Source organism: Cupressus sempervirens, chromosome 3 (assembly GCF_028749045.1).
Source record: "Cupressus sempervirens isolate cs-2001-9-10 chromosome 3, ASM2874904v1, whole genome shotgun sequence".
Classification (NCBI taxonomy): Eukaryota; Viridiplantae; Streptophyta; class Pinopsida; order Cupressales; family Cupressaceae; genus Cupressus; species Cupressus sempervirens.
The window spans coordinates 746842943-746868480 of NC_143120.1; the positions used below are offsets into that span (position 1 = coordinate 746842943).

Genomic DNA, 25538 nt, shown 5'->3' on the forward strand with positions numbered 1-25538 from the left:
TAGCTAAGAAAAATTAAGGGTAAAGGTAATAAAATATTAAAAGATAAGATCATATACACTAAGAACTTCAACAGAAGGATAAAAATCTCATAAATATGCATATAAAATTTTGAAACTTTTGAGGAAGTGGATGGAAGAGGAAGAAAAAGGGGAGTAAAGTCAAAGTGCATGACATAAATTTTTACCTAATAACTTTTTCAACTACTTCCTCTTTTGGATCGAACACTGAGGAATGTCTTGTATAACTTTTTGGGCATGACTTGCCACCTTTTACATCCATTCAAGTTTTAACATGTGTCCTCCTCCCATCTATACCTTGTTGCAATCCTATGTAGGCATTTCTAAGATGGGGAGTTGAGGTTGGACGTCTATATAATTTTCAGTCTTATGTCATTTTATAGCCTGTCCAATTTTTGTGATTGTATGAATGTGTTTAGTCTTCTATACTTGAGAATACAATGAATATGAATGATCAAATTGCCAAGTTTTGAGTTATACTATGAGTCTATGCCAGTACTATGTTCATTTTCAAAGAAAATAATACAAAAGGAAATTCTATAGATCTATGTATCTGAATGTTGTCAACTTCCCTGCATATCTATGATCTTGAGGTTGAAATGAGAAACTTTCTTTTAGTTTAATAAGATTTAGATAAGTTATGTATCTCTTATTGATTACTTTTAAGTCAAAGAATTAAGTAATTGCTTTCAGTAAGTGGTAGGGTTTTGGGTAAATAAGGAGGATATGATAAGAATGAGATTTAGAGTCCACTATTGACATATTTAATTGTAAATAAACTGAATAGGTCCAAAATTACTAGTTTTGACTCTATATAACAATGGATAAGGCATTGATCAATTAATTTTAGTTGCAATTTGGTGTTTTATACAGTTGCAAAATATATATCAGTCAAAATATATTTACCATTTTATGTAATGAAGAACTAAAAAGTTTTGGTCATTACTTATTTTCATTTACTTTCCTTTTGGTTATAGTTAGTAACTATGATTAAGAAGTTCATAAGCAAGTTACAGAAGAATGTTGACCACTTTTTTCTATAGGGGATAGTTTTGAAGAGAAGAATATCAATTAGTCAGATCAATCCCTAAGGTTTTCCCACCTTGGCCCTATAGAGCCTAAAGTGAATGGAGTCCTAATGACTCTATTGAAGTTGGCCCAGAACTAAGATTTAACCCTATTGAATATAGGATTTAGTTGATCCTTAGGCTTGTCCCTATCTTATGCTTCCTGGTATTAGGTTTAAATATCCCTGATATGTTCCTTACCTAAAAGAACTGCAACATAGTGAATGATCATGATGAGATCATGACACAAATACCAGAAGGGCCAATTGGAGAAGAGGAAAGGGTAAATCCTGATAGCCCAGAGCTAGATGTAACTATGGAAATTGAAGAGGATTCATGGGTTACCAAGGGTAAGAAAAGGAAAAAGATAGTCCATATACTTGAAAAGATGAGACAGAGGAAACTTTAAAGTATGCTTGGTAAAAACCAATATTTTGTTGATCTGAGGTAGAGCTATATACATGATAGTGTCAATGCAACAAAGAATTCTTTGACTAACTTAGAGCTAGCAGTGGCAAGATTGGATCATCCATGCTTAATAATTTATAGAGGATGATGAATTCATCAAATCCATCAATTTTAAGAGGTTCCTTTAAAAAATAAAATAGAGTAAACTGGTATTGAAAATGAAGCCAAGAGAATCAGATGAGAAGAAGCAATAATTGGTTAACAAGCTTCATGCCTATGATCTAGAGAGTGAGGTGATGACTCTAGAAGAGGCTAGAGATCTAGTACATAGAAGTGGTATGCTTCTAGTGACTAGCTAGGATCTAGAACAAGATTTCATGCTTGACTAGATAAGAAGATAGGAGAATGCTATATCTTATGAAGCATATAGAGCTGATGGACTTTAGAAGGGATCAAGATTTGACATTGATTTCAAGTATCTAGCAATGTGGAGCATGGCTCCTACAACCAATAAACCTAAGTTAATGGATGTGCAAAGAATAAATCAAGGAAATCTAATAGTCTAGACCATGCATAGTACCTCAAGAAAAGATTTCTCCAAGGAAATGAAACACTTCTCATTCATGAATGAGGCCAAAGTACAGGAGATAGAGACCAGAATAACTAGATCATTCCATGATTATATATATGTGTTAGGAAACTTTATGAGGAACAACTCAAGAAGAGCTATGTTTATAAATAGAGGATAGAGGAATTATAAGCCAAAGCTTAAGGGTTAGAGGTAGAAGTTGCATCTTTGAGAGAGCAACTAACTAATGTAGAGAAGAATAGGGTGCAAAGCATCTAGGAAAAACCAACTAGGATCACAATAGAAATAAATACTCAGATAGAGGAGCTAGAGGTAGAGGAAACAAAGCCTATAAGGGTGAGCATTGATGCTCCATCTCTAGAACAAGGTGGTTAGGTAAGGACAACTATCTTGAAAAGCATGATAGGCCACAAAGTAGACACTCTTAAGAAGATTTATCAATAGACTCATGCTATCTATACTTCTTTACAAGATGTTGAGAATGTTTTTAATGAAGCACTTGTATGGCTATCACCCACTTTTAATCTATGGGGGGCATATACTCAATTTATAGAAAGGTTGATCATGTTGATGGAAGAGAAGCCAGATTTACCAAATAAGATCATCATAGTAAAGGAGGGCCTCGAGATAGTAAAAGAACTAATAGGCTTCTTTACTAGCAAGTCACAAATTATACAAGGTAAGATGTAAATCTTATCATAGAGGATTGAGCCCTACATTCCTCCAATTTTGGATGCTAATAGAAAATTGAATGACTGGTAGGTGTGGCTAGATTCTTTTGATTTAGTGCTAACTCAAGTAGCCACAACATCAATTTTTGAATATAGTAGTGACACCCCTCTCAATAACTTGATTGATTCATTATTCAAAGTTGAAATAGACTTGAATAAATTTTCACTATAATAAATAGCTATAATAGATGCTAGGTGGAAAAAAGTGACCACAGACATAGATGAAGTTAAGACAATCGAATGGCCCACAAAAAGGGAGATATATGTCTAGGAGGCAGTTAGAGAGATCAAGGTTTTGTCAATGGGAAGTAGAAGTTTTACATGATTAAAGGCAATAGAGGATAAAAGGAATTAATGTAAAGACTCTTGTAGTAAGTGTCACCTACTAATTTTGTAACTACTTTCCTATTTTTGTTCGACTGTAGAGAATGTTTTAAATGTAACATTTTAGACATATCTAGCCACTTGCTTTTCTAGTAAGATTTTGATGTGTATCCTCCCATCTAAAACTTGTTTCAATCCTTCTATATAAGGATTTCCAAGATGTGGAGTGAGGGTCCAAAGTCTATACAATTTTAATTTTTTTGCTATTTGTAGTCAATCTAGTTTTTTGTGTCAATTATCTGGTGTATTCAATCTTTTGTAATTCTAGGAATATATTGAATCTTGAATGATAGGTTTTGTCATGTCTTGAGTTATATTTGGAGCTTCATACTAGTACTATATTGTTTTCAAAGAAGATTAATACAATGGAAAATTATACATATTTGTGTCTCTTTTTGTCTCCATTTTCATATATCTATAATTTTGCGATTGAAATGAACAAAGTTGTTTCATTTTAATGCAGCTTGGATGGGTTGTATATCTTAATAATTGATTTATTTTAATTCAAAGAGTTAAGTAAATTCTTTCAAGAATTGATAAGGTTTCTAGTTATATGGGAGGGATATCATAAGAATGAAATTTAGGGTTAATGGTTGACAAATTTAATTGCAACGAAATTGAATAGGTCTAGAGTTATTGGTTTGACTCTGTATAAAAATGGATAAGCCACTAATCAATTAATTTGGTTGCACAATGCATGTATCAATGAAAATCAATTTTCCATTTATGTAATGAAGAACTAAAATTGTTGGTCATTACTTATTTGTAATAGCTTTCCTCCGAGTTATAGTTAGCTATTGTAATCAAGGAGTTTATTGAGAAGAATATTGACCATTTTTTAGCTATAAGAGATAGATATGAAAGAAGAATATTAATGAGTAAGTATTTGAAGGAGAAAATAATAAAAGAAGTCATATCCAAATCCCTAAGGTGCACCTACCTTGGCCCTATAGAGCCTAAAGTGTAGAGAGTCTTTGTACTCTATTGAAGTTGGTCTAGATTTGAGACTAATCCTGCTGAATATGGGATCTAGCTAGTCATTAGGCTTGTTTTTATCTTCTACATCCTAGTATTGGGTTTAGAGAAACCTAGTAGCTTTAAAACACCAACAGGTTAATTGGACTTTCTTGGAAGAAGTTCTAATAAAGTTTGGCTTCAAAGGGAAATTCCTAAATATGATTATGAGCTATGTCAAAATTGCCAAGTATGTCATTCTAATCAACGAGGCCCCTACTAGTTTCTTCTCTACAAGGGTGGGGATTATACAAGGAGACCCCCTATCTCCTTACCTCTTTATTTTGGTATCATAAGTTCTAGGGAGAAACCTTTGTATATTGAACACTATTATAGATTTGAAAGGGATTAAAGTTTCTCCTAGACTTCCTCCCTTGATACATCAACAATTCATTGATGACATGGCTATATTTGGATACGTTCTCATAGGTGAAGCAAAAATATGGAAAGCTCTTACAAATGATTATGCTAAAGTCTTAGGACATAGAATTAACCTTCAAAAAAGTAACTTGTTCTTATTTAATACTAGAAGAGACATACAAGTTTAGATATCTTCTATTCTTATCTATTAAATATCCCCTATCCTTGGAATTTACTTGGGTCTTCCCTTTTCCCTTAACAAGCCCCCCTATATCCTTCTGGAATAGCCTTGTAGAGAGATACTAGAAGAAACTTGCTAGGTGGAAAGGGAAGCTCCTAATTCTTAGAGGTAAACTTCAACTTCCAAAATCTTTTCTTCAGAACATCCTTATATTTTTTATGTCTATACTTTCATGACAACTAAGATTGTAGAAACTCTAAAAAAAGTACAAAAATACTTTTCCATGGATAAGTGTTGAGAACAAAAGGAAAATGCCCTTGGTTAGATGGGAGATAGTTTGTAAACTTATTTCTCATGGATGTCTTAGAATTAAAGGATTTAGAGAAATTAATAGAGCCCTTATAACTAAGGTAAGCTAGTAGTTGATGGAAGGAGAAAAAGAATGGGTTAGTATTATTAGAGCTAAAAACTTACCTCATTTACATGTTGGAACCTTCCTAGAAACAATAGTACTAATGTAAACTCATTCCTTTGGAAAACTATCAATAAGACCAAAGGTATTCTCAGAAAGGGGAGTAGAAAACTCATAGGAAATGGTAGAAATACATGGCCCTAGATGAAGTTACGGAAATAGGAGATACAATTGAAGGAAGTGTTCATTGACAATCCAATGATGGAACAAATGAACAAAATATTTGAAGAGAAGGTGGAGGACTACTTAGTTTGGGAAGGGGGTAAAGCTATATGGATACACCAAAATAATCTATGGGAAAAGCACTATACTATGAGAAGAATCCCTAATATAAGAAAAGATGATGTGGTAGCTCTACATGATTTATTTTCATGTCCTTAGTTGTTCTCAGTGGGTACTAAGGATACATGGATTTGGAAACATACCAATAATGGAACCTTCTTCATTAAATATGAATTCTAATCCCAAGACACGAATATAGAACCCAATCCTATATGGAATATAGTTTGGACTCCAAAATGATCCCTGAGATAAACTATTTTGGTGGGTGGTAGTTCATAACAAAATTATAACCTTGGACAATTTAAGCAAAAGAGGCTTCTAATTCCTTAACAGATGTGTGCTATGTAAGGATAATTAGGATTCAATTCATCACATTTTCCTAAGCTTTGATATGGTGATTGATCTATGGGTAATAGTGTTCCAATATCTTCAAACTCAATGGGAAATTCCAAAAATTGTTAAAGACATTATCTGGCTTTGAAAAAAATCTTCTTTAAACAATCTTATTATGTACGATCTATGGCTCTAGATTCTTCCTAGGGTTTCTTGGACCTCATGGAAGGAAATGAATAATAAGACTTTCAGAGAGGAGAGGAAAATAACACAAGACTTATTTTAAATAGATAAAAGATTGGTTAGGTATAGTGTTAATTCTGCTACCTATCCTAAATGTATCACCTTCCCCACTCTAATTGACTCTAAAATAGATTTTGCATATCAATTAAACTCTAATTAGCATGAATTGGAATAATATAAGGAAGAGAAAGGAGGCTAAATGACACCCTCTTGAGTCAAATTGGTTGAAAATGTAATGTGGATGGTTTCTCTTAGGGAAACCCTGATATCTCTGGTATAAGAGGTCTGGAGAAAAATAATAAAGGATAAATTATCCAAGGTTTTGTTAGAGACATAGGAGTTAATTGTAACAATTATTTTGAGTTAATGGCTATGTGGAAAGGAATTAATATTTTTCAAGAGCTCGGTGCTAATATTATCATAATGGAAGAGAACTCAAAGCTCATTGCTAATATCCTCATAAGTAAAGAAACCTACCCCTAGAGAATTCTAAGTCTTATGGAGCACTATAAAAGAAAGATTTCCTCATTTAGGAATGTCAAGATAATTTACATAGCTCGAGATAAGGAAATGGCACTGCTAATTTCTTGGCTAACTGGGGCCTAGGTTACTCTAAAGGAAGATATGTGTCAGGTATGAACTTCCCTAAGGAACTCTAGATAATTTTAATCAATGATAATACATAAATGTAGATCAAGTAAGAAATATGTTAAGAGAATGTTATTTTGGTTCTCTAGGAAAGATATTAACAAGTATTTTAGTTTTATAAAGTGTGAGTCTAATTTTTTACCAATGGTTGTTTATGAGAGAGGGGTTTTGAAAAAAAGCAGGAAGGATAATTTCAAAGTGTCCAAAAATATTTTATTCAATAAAGGTATTAAATCTTTTCCTAATTCTAAAATGGGTGTCTAAAAAGTTTATCATCTCTCTAAATTTGGTAACCCACCAACTCACTCTATTGAGGTCATCATTAAAGAGATTGCCTATGGAAGCTTTTATGGAAAGATTTTAGAAATATTTTAGAAGAATAAGGGGGAAGGAAAGTATAATTTTTTAATAAATTACTTCATGTCCTTAATAAAAGTTATTTGTGTGAAGGCTTCCAACAAGCATTTATGTCATTTCAACCAGCCAAAGGATATCCATTTTCTAAGGGGTATTTTATTAATGATGAAGGTTGATCACTTTTAGGTAGACCTTAAAAACTTGAAAAAAGTTGTGAATGCTGAAGCTTCTCAATGTAACAATTCGTATGAAACTATATCTTTTACCATGAGAAAGTAGAAAGTTTCCAATAACTAGGAGGAAAAAGATGAGAAAATGAAAGATATTCAAGAATTTCTTAGGAGTTGGGTAAATTAAAATCATGGGAGGTCCATTGATGAAAGTGATACTAAGGGATAGAAAAGAATTGAAGAAGAACCTGGAAATATGGAGCTACTTCAAAATTATGGACTTGAACACCTACATTGAAGCCATGCGAAGTTTCAAATGTGAACTCTCATCTAGGTTCTCCAATTCTTGCAACAAGGGCACAATTACAAGAGGTAGTATTCAGTTGGTGGTCACCCCAAAATTAATGGTAGAAGCTACTAGTCTTAAATTTAAAGGGTCTTTGGTAGAATTGAAAAGCAAAGCTAGATACACCCTCTACAAGAAGAAATTGTTAAAAAAAAAAGAGGAGAAGACAAAAAGGATAAAATCCAAAAATGGGTATGATAGATTTTCTCTCCCTCCTCCATTTGCTATTACTTGTCTATGTGTCATGAAGTATTTTACATGTGAAGGATATTTTAATCCTTACGTTTCTTATCATTTTCCTCTTCTTAATTTTCTAGATAACAATGAAAAGATAAATGTGTAATTGTTCTTATTTTCTTCTTTGTAAGGTAGCATCACTAGTGGTGATAGCCCCCCGCTACACTAGGGGCTGATTTTTGTGCTTTGCCACCATGTTTTCTCACATTTCTCTTCTTTTAGTAGGATTATAATCCTTTGAAAGGATGATGTTGGCACTAGTTCCTTTGTGAAGATTGAAGAAATTATCTCCTCTCCCCTGAAGAATAATCTTACTTACCCTGAGACCTTTGCCCAAAAAGATGGTATTAAGAAACCCTCGAGTCCTAAAACTTACAACCCAAATTATCTCTCTCTCTCTCTCTCTCTCTCTCTCTCTCTCTCTCTCTCACTCACTCACTTCTTCTTGAAACCCCTCCAAAAGGAATAAGTCACCCCAAAATAATCCCTAAGGCCATAACCCTAAATGTAGGAAAATTGAAAAGGAAATTGTTGATGTCAATAAATAGGGGTCTGAGAAAGAGGTTGGAAAAACTAAGGATGGTAGGACTAAAGAGAAAAGGAAGGATTCCATCTTTGTAGATAGGTCTGAATGCATCCACAAGAATAAATGAATGAGTATGAGGGAGAACAAGAAGGAAATGAAAGTTGTAGAAGAAGAGTTGAAATATTTAGTAGTTGAAATTGAAATGTCCAAAAATAGTGCATATATTGATTTTGTGGATGAAGAGTATATGGAGGAAGATGAAGAGAGCTATGATGGGGAGGGCAAGGACACAAAAATGAAAGAAAAAGAGGCATACATTCAAGTGGACTTAGGTGTGGTGTGTCCTAGCTGGGAGAAGTCTGCTATGGACAAAGCCAAAAAATACATGGAAGAAATGAATAAGGAGAAGAAAGAATGGATGCTCTCTAGGTAAGGATAAATGGCATGGAATCCAATTTAATTAGCTAATTGGATAACATGTAGTTGGGAGTCATGACTTCCACCCTTGAAAAATTCAACATGAGATCCTAGAAAGAATAACTCTAGGTGTTGTGACTAGCAAGATCAAGATGAAAAAGATCGAGGAATAGGTGTGGACAACAAGGATGACAACTAGGGATCTAGTGACATCACCAACTAGTTGTATGAGCTCTATCAATTGGAGAAGGAATGAAACACCATCAAGAAGGCTTGAAAACTCTATTGTTGTTTTGTTTTTGTCAATTTTTATTATCTATGGGTTTAGAGATGTTTATGTTTAAAAAAAATCTAAACTTTGTTATGTTTATGTTTGTTAATTATTATAGTAATGAACTTTGCTGGCTGAATATTTTGAGATATATTTTTTGGTTAAGTAAAGTTCAAGTAAGATTCTTAATAGGCATAGCTCTATGGTTTCCTTATACAATAATTTGTCTATTTTTACTATGGAAAATCTTAGTGTGCTTTGGCTAGTTTTTCTGGTTGTTTTAGATAAATTTTGTGGAAGGTTTAGGATGTATAGCTATGTTATGATGCTTTATCCTACTGCTTGGCTATGATAGTACTATCTTTTTTAAGGATTCTTTGGATTTAGGGCCCTCTCCTTGCTTTCTTTATAAAATACTATAAGATTTACTAGAATTAATAGTAAGACAATAATTTTGTATATCATATATTATAAAGTATTTCAAAATGAACAAATAGAATCAGGTTGTATTCATATAATGCTTAATTTTTTAATCATATTATATATTATAACATCTAAGCATATAACTTTATATGTATAATCAATTTCTAAAAGAAAAATAATAAAAAATATTAGTTAAATTTATAATTTGAAGTCAAGTGCAATCACCTATTTTAAAGATTGATTGAAGCTTTAGGACCGTTAAGTCTAATTTTAAAGTTTAATTTTGTTTAAATAATATAGAAATCAATATAAATTTTATTTAAATTGACAATACTAGACACATAAATAAATATATGTCTATTCCACTTTTTGGGAATATATATTGAGGAACTCGATGCTATTTAGAATATCTTAAATAAAGAATCATTATAAGAAATTAAATTATCCTAAAATAATTTTAAAAAAGATCGATGTTTAAAAATTCAAGTCTATTACCATTAATAGATCAATGTTTGCATTAAATTCAAGTTTACCATTAGTTTCTCTCATGCTTTATTATGAGTGATTGCATGTGCTTACTTGACTATTATAGCTAATACATTCAATAGATTTATGCATTAACATATATGATCATTGAAACATACATTTAGTTGACTAAGGCTACAAGATAAATGGAACACTCAACCAAATTAACATTTAATCTTTTAAAATATAAGAAGAAGGTACATTTCTAACTACAAAGTCTTTGTGGGGATAATAATTAGATCTTTTAACACTACATACCTGGATGGAAGTACGTGCCTAGATAAATGTGATACAAGTGTCACATAGTGGCTTAGTACTTGCCTTTAGTTTTTATATAAATTTAATTTTAATTTAATAAATTTATTATAATATGTTTAAAAATTTATTTATCAATATAATTATTGATATATTCTAAATCAATTATAATATGAAAATAGTAATATTTTCATAATAATAATATAAAATAATATTTCTTAAACAATTATATAATATAAATAATATAATTTTTTTAGTATTTTTGAAGACAAAAATTATATTATAAGAAAATAAAATATTAAAATATAAAATTCTAAATCACTTCACTTACAATAAAAATATTTCTTACATTCAAAAATTTATTAAACATTAATGAATCACATTAACTTAAAAAAAAAACAGTCTTTTTAAAATCCATCATATCGGGCAATATAAGAGGTAAATGGGTTCACCCAATCAAATTGTAAAAACTATTTTCGAAAAATTGTAAAGTTAAAAAACTTGAGTATAATATGCATGTAATAGTTTGATAAGAAAATTTAAAAATGATTAAAGTATAAAATTCAAAAATATCACAATAGTACTTAGCCTACCTGTAAGTTCTAATAAAATAAATAAAAAGCATATAAACATATAATATGATTAAAACATATGAAAGAATGTGTATAAAAAAATATTATGATTAAAGCATATGAAAGAATGCAGCTTCTATAGATAAAAAAAGAAAAACTCATCTTATACAAAACTATACTATTTTACAATATACACACACATCAAGTCATTTTCTCAAAATAAACATAAAATTAAGCATAAACTATTATATATACAAATTTCACTCCTACACACTTTTCGTAACTTCAAAGCAATAATCCATTTCCATCTCCATCTGCCTAATTGAGCTTAATAATAACAAGAAAATTATAGACAATGATCCTGAAATTACAGATTCAGTAAACGTTGTTCTCATATAATTAACAGTTATAAGATGTGATCAGATGGATTTTAATAAATATGTCTTCTCCAGGAGAGAATAGCAAAGCTAATAGGACAGATCAGAATCCCATGTTCAGAGAAACAACATACATTCACATTTCATATTCACACTAAACATATTTCCAAGAAACTTGATGTGTCCACTGCTTCAAACTTCAGCTGAAAATACAAATAAAACAACATCAACGCTGAACTGAAAAGAAGCAAAGAGGAGAAGCCATCAAAATAATTTTACCGTAGTTGAAGTGCTGTTTGCTGGTGATTTGAAAAATGTTGAGCAGCATTTATGAGATTGGAATGTATGAAACTTGGATTATCATAAGTTTGCAATCCATCGTATTCAGGATGGGGTATTGTCATCTGGTTAAATTGGCTTTCTACTATCTTTATGTTCTGGTTGTATTGGCTATCCATTATCTGGCCAAGGAACAAAATATTCAAAGGTTGGAAATGTAATATATATGGTAACCATTATCATTTATGAAATTCAAATGGCCTCAAGAAATCATACCATTGCACGATATTGCTCATTCTGCTGCTGTATGTGGGCTTCCTGGACAATGCGACCATTGCATTCACATTATGAAACTACAACTGTTATATTGATGAGAATTATAACCAAAGTTGAACCAGCAAAAATGATGTAGCAATTCCAGATGTCTTACTAGGTGTCTCATTTGGTACTATTTTCATAAGTGGGTTCTATTGAACATCAACTAGTAAAAATTGATGTGATTCATTTGAAACTAAACTAGAGTAATAAATAAGTTTATTAGATAAACTAATGCAATTTTTGATGACCTGTTTAGATCGTTCATTTGAGGTATATTCTGATTGGATAAATTGTAAGAGGGTGTAATTTCTTTAAGTAAGAAGCAATTAGAAAGGAATCACAAGTTGTGGAACTACTAAAAATAAAATTGATCATAACAAAGGAAAAAAAAATCACTAGAGCTTTGAACTGATAAGAAAGAAAAGTCACAACTTCCTACAAATATTGGTTTTTTCAACATTAAAAAGAGGTAGAAAAGAGAACACGTGACCTTTTCCTTCTCCTTGGACTGTGGAGAACAGTCCACACAATGGAGCATTAGATAATCACAAAGGGGACAAGAGATAGGAGGCCCCCCTCAGGAGGGAAAACAACTGAAGAAAGGGGGGTCAATAAGACAACAACGTGAAAGGAAACCAACATGTGTCAAAGAAGACATCATTTGACATTGTGTTAATAGGTGAGTTCAACTGAAGTTTAAGAAGTAGAAAATGTTATGTGAGTTCACTTGAAAATCTGTCAAAGAAACATTCGACTGAAGTTTAAGAAGTGAAAAATATCATGTGGGTTCAATTGAAATTTGCACTGATCAATGAGTTTTATTGTAGTGGTGCCATTTGAGATGACCTAATAAAATTTAATATTAATTAAAAACAATGTAATTTATTTAAAATTATCTAATAAATGGATCCTATTAAGGAAGCTAATGTGATTTCAAATGATGGCTTAACAGATTTAAGAAAATCAATGACATACCATTTTTCGTGCTCTCTCAATCTCCTCAAATAAAGCCTCTTCCTGAACCAGAAGGTAATGCTTCTCATAAGAAATCTGTCTGATTAAGTTCAACTTCAACCATGGCATTGTGAAAGTAAATAAGGTGCATTGAGAAAGATAGAATTTGGATGGTACCTTTCTCTTTCGCACTTTGGCGTAGCCTTTATCAAGTTTTTGTTCAAGCTGCTTGAGATCCTTGGGCTTCAAAGATGATATTCCTTCCCCCAGCAGTTGGCTTATACAAAGTCACGACTGGTTCAGATGAGTCACTTGCCAAAACAAATACAAGCCAGCTAAAAGTTGCAAAACTTACTCGCGTTTTTCCCTCATACTCTCAATTTCATGTTTCAGCTTTCTTGCCTCCTCCTTGTTGTGCTGCATTGCATCAGACAGTTTTAAACGTTATTTTTTAGCCTAAACTTTAGTAATTGATGCATGCATAATATTTGAAAAATAGAGGTTATAAAAGGATGGATAATCCTATTTTACACCAGAGAAACTTAAAAAGATCAAAATACAAATCTGCTCTCTTTTACCCATTTTTAGATTTAAAAAGAGAGAGTCCTAACAAGATATAATGTTATAAGATGGCCAGATAAATATGATTGCATTAAGAAGCCCATGGATATAATCCATTAACAAGAACCTTATAACATAATATTTAAAGGCCAAATTAGTGAGGACTTTTCAGGATATTTTAGATTGGTATTTGATTTCTAGGGAGTGTGAAAGGAGAAAATGAAAACACTGGCAGAACTATTGGTATCATTTAATAGTCAATCTGTAGTTTTGATTGCATTGGTTAAATGTATATGATTGTGAATCATTATTATGATTATGGCGTAGCTATTATGTGGTGAGTTTTTACAGGACACTTGTAAGTGTATTTGTGCTCCATCGCTTATGTAATATGCTCGTACTTGAATATATTGAATTATATAAGGTAAATCACAAGGATTTATTTTTTAAATGGGGAATAAGTTGAAATCATTAATATTCCAGATGTTTGAGTGGATACACATTCTTCTGGTTTTATAAAAACCAGCAACCCAATGTTTAGGAAAGGGGAAAAACCCATCACAAGAAACCGGGGACATCCCTGACAAGCAGGAGAACAGTTCTCCATGGGATGAAATTGAAAAACCATATAACCTTTCATCAAAGCCACAAACATAAACTTTGAAGACCAAAAGTCTCTGATAATCCAAAGCTCAACTACGAAAAATTTAAGTGCAGCTTGCAAACCTGAAAGAGTTTTTATCCTCTTAGACATCTGAAATATTTCTAATTCAGCTTATTCCCCATTTTATAAAGAATTGCCAGAGAATAAATCCCTCTGATTTACTTCTATAATCCTTACATATTCAAGTACAAATCAAACCTACTTAAAACAAAACAATATAAAAAACATCATATGAGCGATGGAGCACAAGTACACTTATACAAAAACAAATGTCCTGGAAAAACTTATCACATAATAGCTACACCATGATCATAATAATGATTCACAATCATATACATTTAATCAAATTATAAATTAGTTTCTTTTGCTAGATTCATGTCTTAAATTCCCCTAAAGTGTGAAAATGTGCTCCAAGGTTTGGGAATAGAAACTTGATTATGAGACATATTGGGTATAGAAAATTGATTGGGAAACTTGACTATTTAACACTTTTAGTCTGGAAATCAAGCCTTTGTGTGTGATGTTTAAGCTGTATGTTCCCTTAGCAATAGCAATTATGATTACAAATTGTACAAAACTTAGTACTATTGATTGTGAACTACAATAGTAGAGGCGATTCGTGGGGGTTTCATCCCTCCACCTACAATAAAGGTGATTCATAGTGGTTTCAAGCCATCACCTAGATGTGCCCATCATCATCAACAATATTTGTCATAACAAAAAAAAATGGTAGTCTTGTATACATGCCTAATTGAAGTGATTCATTACCTTATCTTGAAAGAAAAGTAAATAATCTAAATAACTGGCCTCACATTCCTAGAGTCCTCTTATCCCTTAATTCCTTGACCTTGAGCAATTTTAGGTTTGTGTATTCAACAATATCAATTCCTTAACCATTGAATTCTCTACTATGAGTCTTCCTTTACCGAGTCTTCTTTTTATCTCTTTAATGATATTGTTTTTCCCTCTCAATCATAAAATGAACCCACAACTAGCAATACAAAGACTTTGATACTACTATAAAGACCTTGTTAAGTTCTATACGATTTGAATCTTTATTTTTCTTAAAAAATACATTTTCAAATAAACTATTTATAAAATATATATTTAAGAAAACAAACATTCACTTGTACTAGACTCCAATTTTTTAATAGATCATTAAAAAATTCTATAGTGATTACATAGATTCACTAGAAGATACAAATTCTAAAACTAATTTATTCATAGAAACATACATCAATTAACATAACAATAATATTTGAACTTATAGATTGCACACAATTTATTATTTAGTTTGAACTACAATAGTAGAGGTGATTTTGGGGGATTTTATCACTTCACCTAGAAAACAACTTAGGTGATTCATGGAGGTTTCACCATGGGGGTTTCATCCTTTCACCTAGGCAATAGAGGTAATTTAAGGGGGTTTCCCCCCTTCACAATAACTAGAAATCATACAAGAGACTTATACCTACTTGGGGGTGATTCATTAACTTATTGTTCAAGGCAAATAAACAATCTAATCCAACCTTTTTTTAGAAGTTGGTAGAAGGGTTAACTAACTTTTTGTGCAACAAAAGTAAAAAATGAACAACCTAGACCCTTTCTATATTCCTATAGAGGATAGAAAACAAAATCTATTTTTCAGTAAGAAATCAAAATCTCACAAGCATCAAAATATTTTTTTTTTCAAGAAGAAGATAAAACTTGCATAGTTAAGCCAATAGTATTGTCCTGACCATGTGGGCTCAAATTCATGTGTTAAGTAAAGTATTTTAGGTATTTCCAAGTGATAATACTAATAATTCAAGTTTTATAGATAACTCTCATTTATAATCTATGATATGTATACACTTTCAATATAGCATTTTCTTACAATGGGCCTTGTTGTGCAATTTATACAAGATGATGCACATATAAGCTAATAGATGTATTGTTGTGGTTCATGTATGGTTTGTGACTAATGAAGTGTATTTCATAAATGATTTTTATTATTATCAATCTTCAAATTTGAAATAAATTTTATAGAAAAATTGCATTCCAATATATATCAGCTTGCATTAAGTCTTTTTGTATTGAATATTCGAACAGAGAAAGGTATTCATTTCTTAATCATTTATCATTAAGAGGTTGATATATTAGTATATCAAGTATAAATCAATAGTTAATCAAGTGATATCTATCAAGAATTGATTGTGTAGGTCAAAAAAGTTTAATGTTGTGTAATGAATTTAGATAGCACATGTGCTAATAAATTATTTAATAAATGGTAGTGATTTTATCAATAGGATAAAATAACATGTAGATTAATTCATAGATAAGACCATATTTCTTGGTAATATATTTTTGAAAAATTTAATCCATATTTACTCTAATGCCTTACTACTAGTAGATTTACTCTAAGTTATGGGGGTTTTTTTCACGTCTTCAAATGTATTGTCCTTGTATGTTGCAAGGGGGCATTTCTATCTCAAACATTTAAAGTAGTGGTTCCTCTTAATCTTGATTGTGGTAGTGGGAACATACTTCAACATTACTGAAAATTGAAATATATATTAAGGGACTATATTAGCTATGTAGATATTAATGGGCATATAGTTTAAATTAATTTTAATTTCATAATTATGTTGTAAGTCAAAAAAAAAAAATTCCATAAAAGTTTATCTCAAAAAAGGAAGGATTATACATGATAACAAATTGAAGTCACAATAGGGAAGTTGGTTTTTCTTAGAAACTAGTGAGTCTAATGAAGGATGGTAAGATTGTTAAAAAACTTGAAAAATATTTAAAGTTTAACGTACTCTTCATGAACACAATACCATTGCAAACCTAATGGGAGTTTTGGCATAAATTTTAGAGAAAAAAACTTATATTTCCTATAGTACCCTCAAAATCTTAAGGAACTCTTGCTAATGAAAGGAAACAAATCTTCGATCAACTGATACATAGCTATTCTTATATATGAGCATCATATATATTAATATCAAAAGGATTCTTAATTAATACTCCTAATGGGATTCTATGGTGGCTACAAATGATTACAACAAAAAATATTATTATCAACAACAATGCGAAGGATCCTAATGATAAGGTACAAAGGTTATTGGGATAAATAGAAAATAATTTCATGTGACACCTAAGGGACGTAGAAAGAAAGATTGATGCCTTGAATCATATGTATCTTGAGGCCAAAACTAGCATTAGATTTGGGGTTATGGTGCCTACTTTGTAAAAAATTCAAGGAAAATGATGAGAAATGTGATCTTACATATTATCAGAGGGAAGAGTAAGCTAAAGAAAGTTGGGATGCTCAAGGAGCACAAGCTTGATAATGTACATGGCTTTGAGGATCCTAAAGATTGGGTCAATGATTGGAAAGTCATTAAGAAAGCCTAGTTGTTTAGGCTCTACTATTTTCTTTTCCATGTTTGATTTAAAGACTTTGTTTAAGAAAAAATTGGGTTACTCATTTAATTTTTATGTTGTTATTTCTACTCTTTTTTGTATGGGTATAAATTGTGTTAGTTTAAGTATGGACTCTTGCACTAGTATTGGTTGTGATAAAGAAAGCAATAAGAGGGTGCTAGTCCATTGAACAAATAGTGGCCACTAGGCAGTGTTAAATGTTAACTACACCTAATGTCGAATAACAAGAAGAAACAACAACTAAGGTCCACCTCTATCAAAGAAAAAAGGTCTAAATGTGGAAATTCCACCAACTATGGTCCACATTGTTAAAGATCATCATGGGAAAAGCCCCCATGCTAGAATCACTCTTTAACCAAAAAAAGGAACAAGGGACCCAAATGAGCCCTTTAAAACTAACAACAACAACTCGATCACAAGAAAAAATAAATAAAAAGGGGGAGACAAAAACATCCTCAAAAAGTCCCATAACCTGCCTTAGGCCATAGATAGCCTGTCCTTCTTTCCCCATCATAGCCAAAGGTCTTAACCTTCCAAAAATTAGTTCTATCATTATTAGTAGCCCAACTAATATCTCCTTCAGAATAGATCACCTCTCACACCAAAATCACAATATTGAACTCCACCTCTATAGGATACAATCTCACCATCAAAAAAGATCATGAAGGAAGCAAAAAACACTCTCCAAGTCCACCATCTTGAAGAGAACATATCTCTTAAATAGGAGGATAAAGGAAGCATTATGCTGAATTAACAACTTACCAAGTGAAGCAGGAAACCACACCTGAACTTTTGGCTTAGAGGAACAAAAACACTAGTCAAATAAGCCAATATCATATCTCATTAGAAAATTGGGCTTCTTCTCACCACTTGGCCACTTATCCAAACCAAAGCATGTTAAACATACTTTAGCTAGCTGAATCCCTTGGATAGGGATAACCTCTCCATGTCAAGTCTAAAATTTAACATGACACCATCAATTTTGGTAAAGAATTTGACTCTCCAAGAAAAAATAAAGGAGGCATGATGGGGAGTTTCTTCACTCTAGAGATTTCTTGCTCTCCCAAGGCTACTCCTAGCCTACTTAGGGTTACTATTCCAAACCCCAACCTAGGGGACTCCCTTCCCAATCCCCTTTCATTGAGAAACTCACCCAACAATTCAATTTTCTATCCTCTACCTCCAATTGACTAATTATGCACTATTTGACCTAGAATGCCAAAACTTCACCAAGTGCACCTAAAAGGCCAACATAAAGTTTGAGCCATCATTATGAGGTTTTTGACATATTTATTATCATTCTACATCATTCTTGCAAGTTTCACACTCCCACAATTCCAAATTACCTTGTTTAACCTTATAGCCCTAAGAGCCCTTATTATCCCTCCTTAAAAAAAAAGGAACAAGCTTTAACTCCCAAAAAATATTAACAAGGCCACTTTGTTTCTTCAAAAATTTTATTACCTATGACCTAAACTTGAAGATTCTTTAGGTCTTAGGCCTTTGGGATGACTGTATAGTACAACTTTAGAAAACCTTCATTTTAAGGGTTTCAAAGGCAATGGCATTGAATTCTTCACCAGTGGTTTCAAAATCCACTTCCATCTCCTCCTCTAAGTTATTAAAACTTAAAACTCTACTCCTTCATCACCAAGTCTAGATTGGCACGTACCAATTCATTATTCTCATCCAAACTTCAATTCAACCTTTCATTGCACCTTGCCAAGCCTACATTGCTTGCCTAAGAATCACTTGAAAAATTAGCTACTTTCCTTGCACAAACCCCAAAATAACTATATACACTATTTATAGAGGCTATTTCTTGATCTTCAAAGCCATGGTGTTTAGACCAAGTTATTTAAAGCCATAGCCATTTGAATGCTAGAGATACAAATTTGGACAACAGGAAGGTAAAACTTAATTAATTTTCAAAACCCTAGTAAATGAATTCTTTGAATTAAAAAAAAAGTATGCACATATTTAAAATATTATCCCAAGGCTCTATTCTATCCAAAATAGTAGGTTATTGAACCCACCTCCTCTATTCAATCCTTTAGAACCACGTTTCCTAGTCACAAAATTTGCTCCACTACAAGTGTTGTCCATACAAGTCACTATCCACTCGATGGAAATGAGTTGAAGGAGGTTTAAATAGACTACCTCATCCATTCTAGATTTTTTTTTGAGCCATAACTACCCAAGTAGTTTGTTCCTAAAAACTGTGCAAAAAGTTGCTATGCAATTTTGTAAAAATTGGAATGTTGTCAATGCAACTTTTGAACAACTTTTGCAATTTTGCACATTAATCCTTCAAACTTGGACATATATTTACAAACCTTCTAAAATGACCTTAATACACCTAAGGACCACTCTTACACACATCTTCCCCCATTTTAAGGCATTTTTCCACATTTTGCCTATAGGACCTAATAGACAACATTTGACTCACATTCCAAATCCTATCTATCCAAACCTCCTAAGCCTACCTTGGGAATTTTTTCCTAGTCCTTATTACTTCAATGGTTGGTTAGACCATTTACAAACCAACAATTCACTTTGCTTTCACCTTTACCCCTAGGTGCTCCTACACCATTCTCCCCTTGCAAGAAAAGACTAAGATATTACTAGAGAGAGGAATTCCTTGCTAATGCCATACTTATTGAAATGATTGTTAACAATCCAAGTGGCCTTAATTTTAGGTGTATCCAACCACTTTACTAGATGTTCCTTGTAAACCTTGTTTCTTGTACCCTTCTTCACTCTAGAATCCAAAATCCTCTCTACTAGTGGTTGCTCCTTTTCAGGCACTTGCAGGTTTGAGACATCCTTACTTAGCTCTTCTTGATACTCTACTTTATCCATATTAGGACCCTTATAAGGTATTAGGTCCTTGACATTAAATATGGGAGAGCTAGCCATGTCCTTGGGTAAGTCTGCCTTGTAGGTATTGGGTTCATACTTCTCAAGTACCTTGTATTTCCCAATCCTCTTCATCTGCAACTTACTGAAGATGCCATTTTGAAACATGGATTTGTTTAGATAAACCATCACCAAGTCTCCCACTTGTAACTACAATTCTCTTCTTCCCTAATCCTTTTTCTTCTTCAATTTCTAATTTGTTTCCGTTAAGTTTTTCTTAATATGATCATGCACTTCTTTCATGGATAGAACAAAGTCATCTACATGGCCATTGATGTTGTCTTGGCTTGGTAAGTCCCTTAGGTCCATGATGCCCCTTGGGTGAGTCCCATAAACTATTTAGAAAAGGCTTAACCCTATTGTTTTGTTCTTACTATCATTGTAGGAAAATTTATATTTAGGGATGACTTGTTCCCAACTTTTCCCATACTCCTTGGTAAGGCACCTTAATAGGTTGCCTAGGACCCTATTGATGACCTCTATCTACCCATCTATTTGAGGATGGTAGGAAAAAATATGTGCTAGGTTTGTTCCAAGCCTCTTCCATAGGGTCTTCCAAAAGTGCCCCATAAACACGACATCTCTGTTAGCAACTATGCTCCTTGGTAATCCATGTGTCCTAACCACCTCCTTAAAGAATAGATTGCTAATATTACTCGCATCATGTGTTGTCTTGCATGGGATGAAATGGCTCATGTTGTTGAATCTATCCACCACCACAAATAGACTATCTAACCCTATCCTAGTTCTTGGAAATCCCACTATGAAGTCCATGTTGATGCATTCCCAAGGCCTATTAGGAATGTGTAGAGGTTGGTAGAGTCATGCATTTGATGAAGTGCCCTTTTCCTTCTAACATATGCCACACTATCCACATACCTCCTTACATCCCTTTGCATCTTAGGCAAGTAATAGGACCTCTCCACAAGGTTTAGAGTCTTGTCAAGACCAAAGTGCCCACTCATGCTCCCATTGTTCTTCTCTTGTATGGGATTCTTCCTCATAGATCCCCTTGGGATGCATAATTGTTATCCCTTTAAGAATAACCCATTCTGCAAGGTGTATTTAGCAAATTCACTATGAGAATGATTAGCAAAGTTAGTAAATACCTTTTAGGCCTTTGAAAAATTAGTGTCCTCCTCATATAGGTCTTTGAATCCATCCAAGCCTATGCTCTTCAACTTGACCTCTTGTACTATCAGAAACCTCCTACTCAAAGCATCTTTCACCTTGTTGTTTGTCATCTTTTTGTTTTTTATTATAAAAGTGTAGGACTACAAGAAATCCATCCATCTGATGTGCCTCAAACTTAGTTTCCCATGTCAGTTGATAAAACTTAGTGCTTGGTTATCTATGAAGACCAAAAACACCTTGGGAAATAAGTAATGCCTCCACTTCTTGAGGGCTTGGACAAGTGCATAGAGCTCTAAGTCATATCTTTAATACCTTGTCTTTGCTTCAGTAAGCCTTTCACTAAAAAATGCCACTGGTCTATCCTCTTGACCCAAAACTACCCCAACTGCTATGTTGCCAGCATCACACTCCACCACAAATGGCTTCTCAAAACTAGGAAAAACCAATATTGGTTGTGTTTCCACTTCTTTCTTCAACCTCTCAAAACTTTCATCTACTACCTTGGTCCATGTGAACTTGGTCTTCATGCCTACTTTAATGGTGTCATTCATGGGTGCACAAATCTCACTAAACCTCCCCACAAATTTCCTATAGAATTGTGCTAGACCATGGAAGCTTATGACCTTAGTAGCAGATCTAGGAGTAGGCTAACTCAAGATTTCCTCCACCTTGTCCTTGTCCATCTTTAGATTCCCTTGGGATACTACAAACCCAAAATACACTAGCTCCTCTTTCATGAATTCACTCTTCTCTAGGTTTATTGTCAACTTTTCCTCTTGGAGTTTCCTTGACACCAATTCTAAGTGCTTCATATGTTCCTCCTTTGTCTTGCTAAAGAAGGGGATGTCATCTAAGTAACAACAAAAAAACTCTTATGTAGTCTATCAAGACCTCATTCATGACTCTCATGAAGGTACTTGGTGCATTGGTAAGACCAAATGACATTACCAACCACTCATAGAGACCTTAAATGTATACTTCCACTCATCCCTCTCTTTCATCCTAATATGATAATATCCACTTTTGTGATTAATTTTAGAAAAGGACCTAGCTCCACCTAGATAATCCATCAAATATTCTATCCTAGGAATGGAAAATCTATAACTAATTGTGATTCTATTAATTACTCTAAAATCAATTCACATTCTCCACTTGCCTCCTTTTTTAGGTGCTAGGATAATTGGTATGACACATGGACTGACACTCTTCCTAATCAACCCCTAATCAAGCAACTCTTGGACTTGCCTTGCAATCTCCTTGTTATGCTTTGGATTCATCTTGTATGCAACTTTTTTTGGTAATGATGCTCCTTGGATGAAGTCAATTTGATGACTTATGGCTCTCTTTGGTGATGCTCCATCACAAATTATATCCTTGAACTAATACAATAAGTTTTGTACCTCTGGAGGTTTGGATGTTTGTGAACATGGCTTCTCCTCCTTGGGCTTCACCATTATGGCATGCCCTACTCCCTCACCTTCCTTTGAGTCCTTGAGGAACTCTTTCCCACTCATCAACAATGTCTTGGTAGTAGCCTTCTCAACCTTGTCTTCTTCCACTATGGAGTATATCCTATAAGTGATCCCATCCTTCTTGAAAGAACACTTATAAACCTTCCCATGATGTTCTACCTCCTTGTCATACTGCAAAAGCCTTCCTAATGGTACATGGAAAACATCCATGGGAAGCACATCACATAGGATCTTGTCTTGATACTTCCCAATAGTGATGTCTACCCAAACTTGTTCATGTTCACTAGGATATTCTACCATTTGTTCAACCAGGTCACCTTATAAGGACACACATGTGGGATCTTTGTTAGTCCAAGCCTCTGTAATGCTTTCTCTAATAGTACATTATTAGTAGACCCTAAGTCTATGATCACCTTGCATACCTTCCCTAGTATCTTGCAAGTAGTCTTGAATAGTTCCCTTCTCTACTTGGGTTCATCCTTTACTAGCTCCTTAACCAAGGATCTCCTCAACATGAGGTTCTTACCCTTCTCTACATCAAGGTCCACCTCACTTACCTTCTAGTTATCTTCCTCTTGGACATATGTGATTTTCTTCTCTTGATAGGATGATGATGTCTTCTCTAGAAATCTATAGGCAGGGTGCCCCCACTTGTAATAGTTATAACACTTGATATTATTGAAGTGTGAGCCTCTTATGTTGTTCCTATATCTACCTCTACCACCAATTTTGGATCATCTTTCTCTACTAGAGCCTCCCTTCTAGTTGGTCTCACTAGCCTACTCATTTCATTTCAACTCCCCATAGCTTTTCTTCCACTAGAGCTTCCTCTTGAGCCACCTCTAAAGTCCTTACCTCTACCTTTTTTCTTAGATCTTGAGTCCCCTTTCTTCCTTGTCTTATCTTCCACTTTCCTAGCCATTTGAAAATAGCTTTGCAATTTTGTGAGACTAAACAGTTTCCTAGCCATTTGAAAATAGCTTTGCAATTTTGCGAGACTAAAAAAACTCAACTATTCCTAAATATGCCATTTAAGGCCATTTAGATACCTTTCCATCTTGAATCCTTGATGCTCTTTTCCTCTTGTACCCTTGACCTTATAGCTCACTTTTGAAACTCTTCTATATAAGTAGCCACGTCAAGATCCTTCTACTTGAGATTTTGCCTCTGCTTGTGAATCTAAATTATATATTCTTCTAGTAAATAGGTTTATTTTAACTTTTCCACCATAGCCTTCCTATTAGCTATAGGTTTCTTCCCTTCACTCTCTCTTTCCTCTTGCACAAACTTACACCATGTCAATATTTGACCTTTCAATTTGGATTTTACAAATCTCACCTTTTGGGCCTCCATTGTCCCTTCACATTTGAAGTATTTCTCAATTCTCTCAAGCCATTCTACGATAACCTCTACATCCATCTTGCTATGGAAAAGTGAGACATTTTCTAGGCTCTTTCCTCCAAAAGCCTTGAGGTCTTTGAGGAATGGTTCTTATTCACCAAGTGGAGGCTCTAGTTCAAGTATCTCATCCTCCAAACTCACCTTCTCTTTACCCTTTATGAAGTCTTCATCTTCCTTAGCTTTGGTTTCATTGTCCATCTCCTTTATCTTATATTTCATCTCCTCTATGGCCTCATCAAGGACCCTATTCTTCTCTTCTATGAGTTTCTTTTTCTCTTCTACCTCCTTTTCTAATTCTACATTGGTAACCATCTTTGAAGATCCACTTGACTTAGTGGAATACATAATTACACCACAAGCCACAGTCTTATGGATCTGATATCACTTTGATGGGGATTTTCTTCACTCTAGAGCTTTCTTTCTCTCCCAAGGATACTCCTAGCCTACTTAGGGATACTATTCCAAAACTCCAACCTTGAGGATTCCCTTCCCAATCCCCTTTCACCAAGAAACTCACACAACAATTTAGTTTTCCATCCTCTCCCTTCAGTTCTCTAATTATGCAGTAGTTGACCTACAATGCCTAAACTTCACCAAGTGCATCTAAAAGGCCAAAATCAAGTTTGAGCCATAATTCTGAGGTTCTTGACATATTTCTTACCATTTTACATCATTCTTGTGAGTATTACACTCCCACATCTCCAAATTACCCTGATTAGCCTTATATCCCTAAAGGCCTCTGCTAGACCTCCTAAAAACAAGGAACGAGCTATAAATCCCAAAAAAATTAACAAGGCCATTTGGTGTCTTCAAAAATGTTATTCTCTATAACCTAAACTTGAATTTTTTTTAGGTCTTAGGCCCCTGGGATGACCATATAGTACAGCTTCAGAAAACCCTAATTTTAAGGGTTTCAAAGGCAATGACATTGAATTATTCACCAATGGTTTCAAACCACACTTCCAACCTCCTCCTCTAAGTTATGAACCCTTAACACTATACTCCTTCATTGCCTATTATATATTGGCATGTACCAATCCAATATTCTCATTCAAACTTCAATTCAACCTTTCATTGTACCTTGCCAAGCCTACACTACTTGCATAGGCCTCACTTTAAAAATTAGCTACTTGCCTTGCAAAAAACCTAAAATCATTATATTACAGAGGCTATTTCTTTATTTCGAAAGGCCATGGTGTTTAGA

At 33.4% G+C, this 25538-nt stretch overlaps 1 protein-coding gene across 2 annotated transcripts in view; it reads right to left on the reverse strand.

The window, feature by feature from the left end:
• Positions 1-11203: 11203 nt before the first annotated feature.
• The window catches only part of LOC149568977 (agamous-like MADS-box protein MADS1), a 70962-nt gene continuing 56627 nt past the window's right edge, over positions 11204-25538 (reverse strand). The window contains exons 4-9 of one of the 2 annotated variants that reach the window (XM_089817669.1): positions 13113-13174; positions 12935-13034; positions 12779-12820; positions 11762-11803; positions 11486-11667; positions 11204-11409 (exon numbers count right to left, since the gene is read on the reverse strand). In XM_089817669.1, the coding sequence (XP_089673795.1) occupies positions 11406-11409; positions 11486-11667; positions 11762-11803; positions 12779-12820; positions 12935-13034; positions 13113-13174 (432 nt within the window). In that variant the 3' untranslated portion in view covers positions 11204-11405. Of the gene's footprint in view, positions 11410-11481; positions 11668-11761; positions 11804-12778; positions 12821-12934; positions 13035-13112; positions 13175-25538 lie in introns of those variants that run through there. The other variant, XM_089817671.1, reaches the window with a different exon arrangement.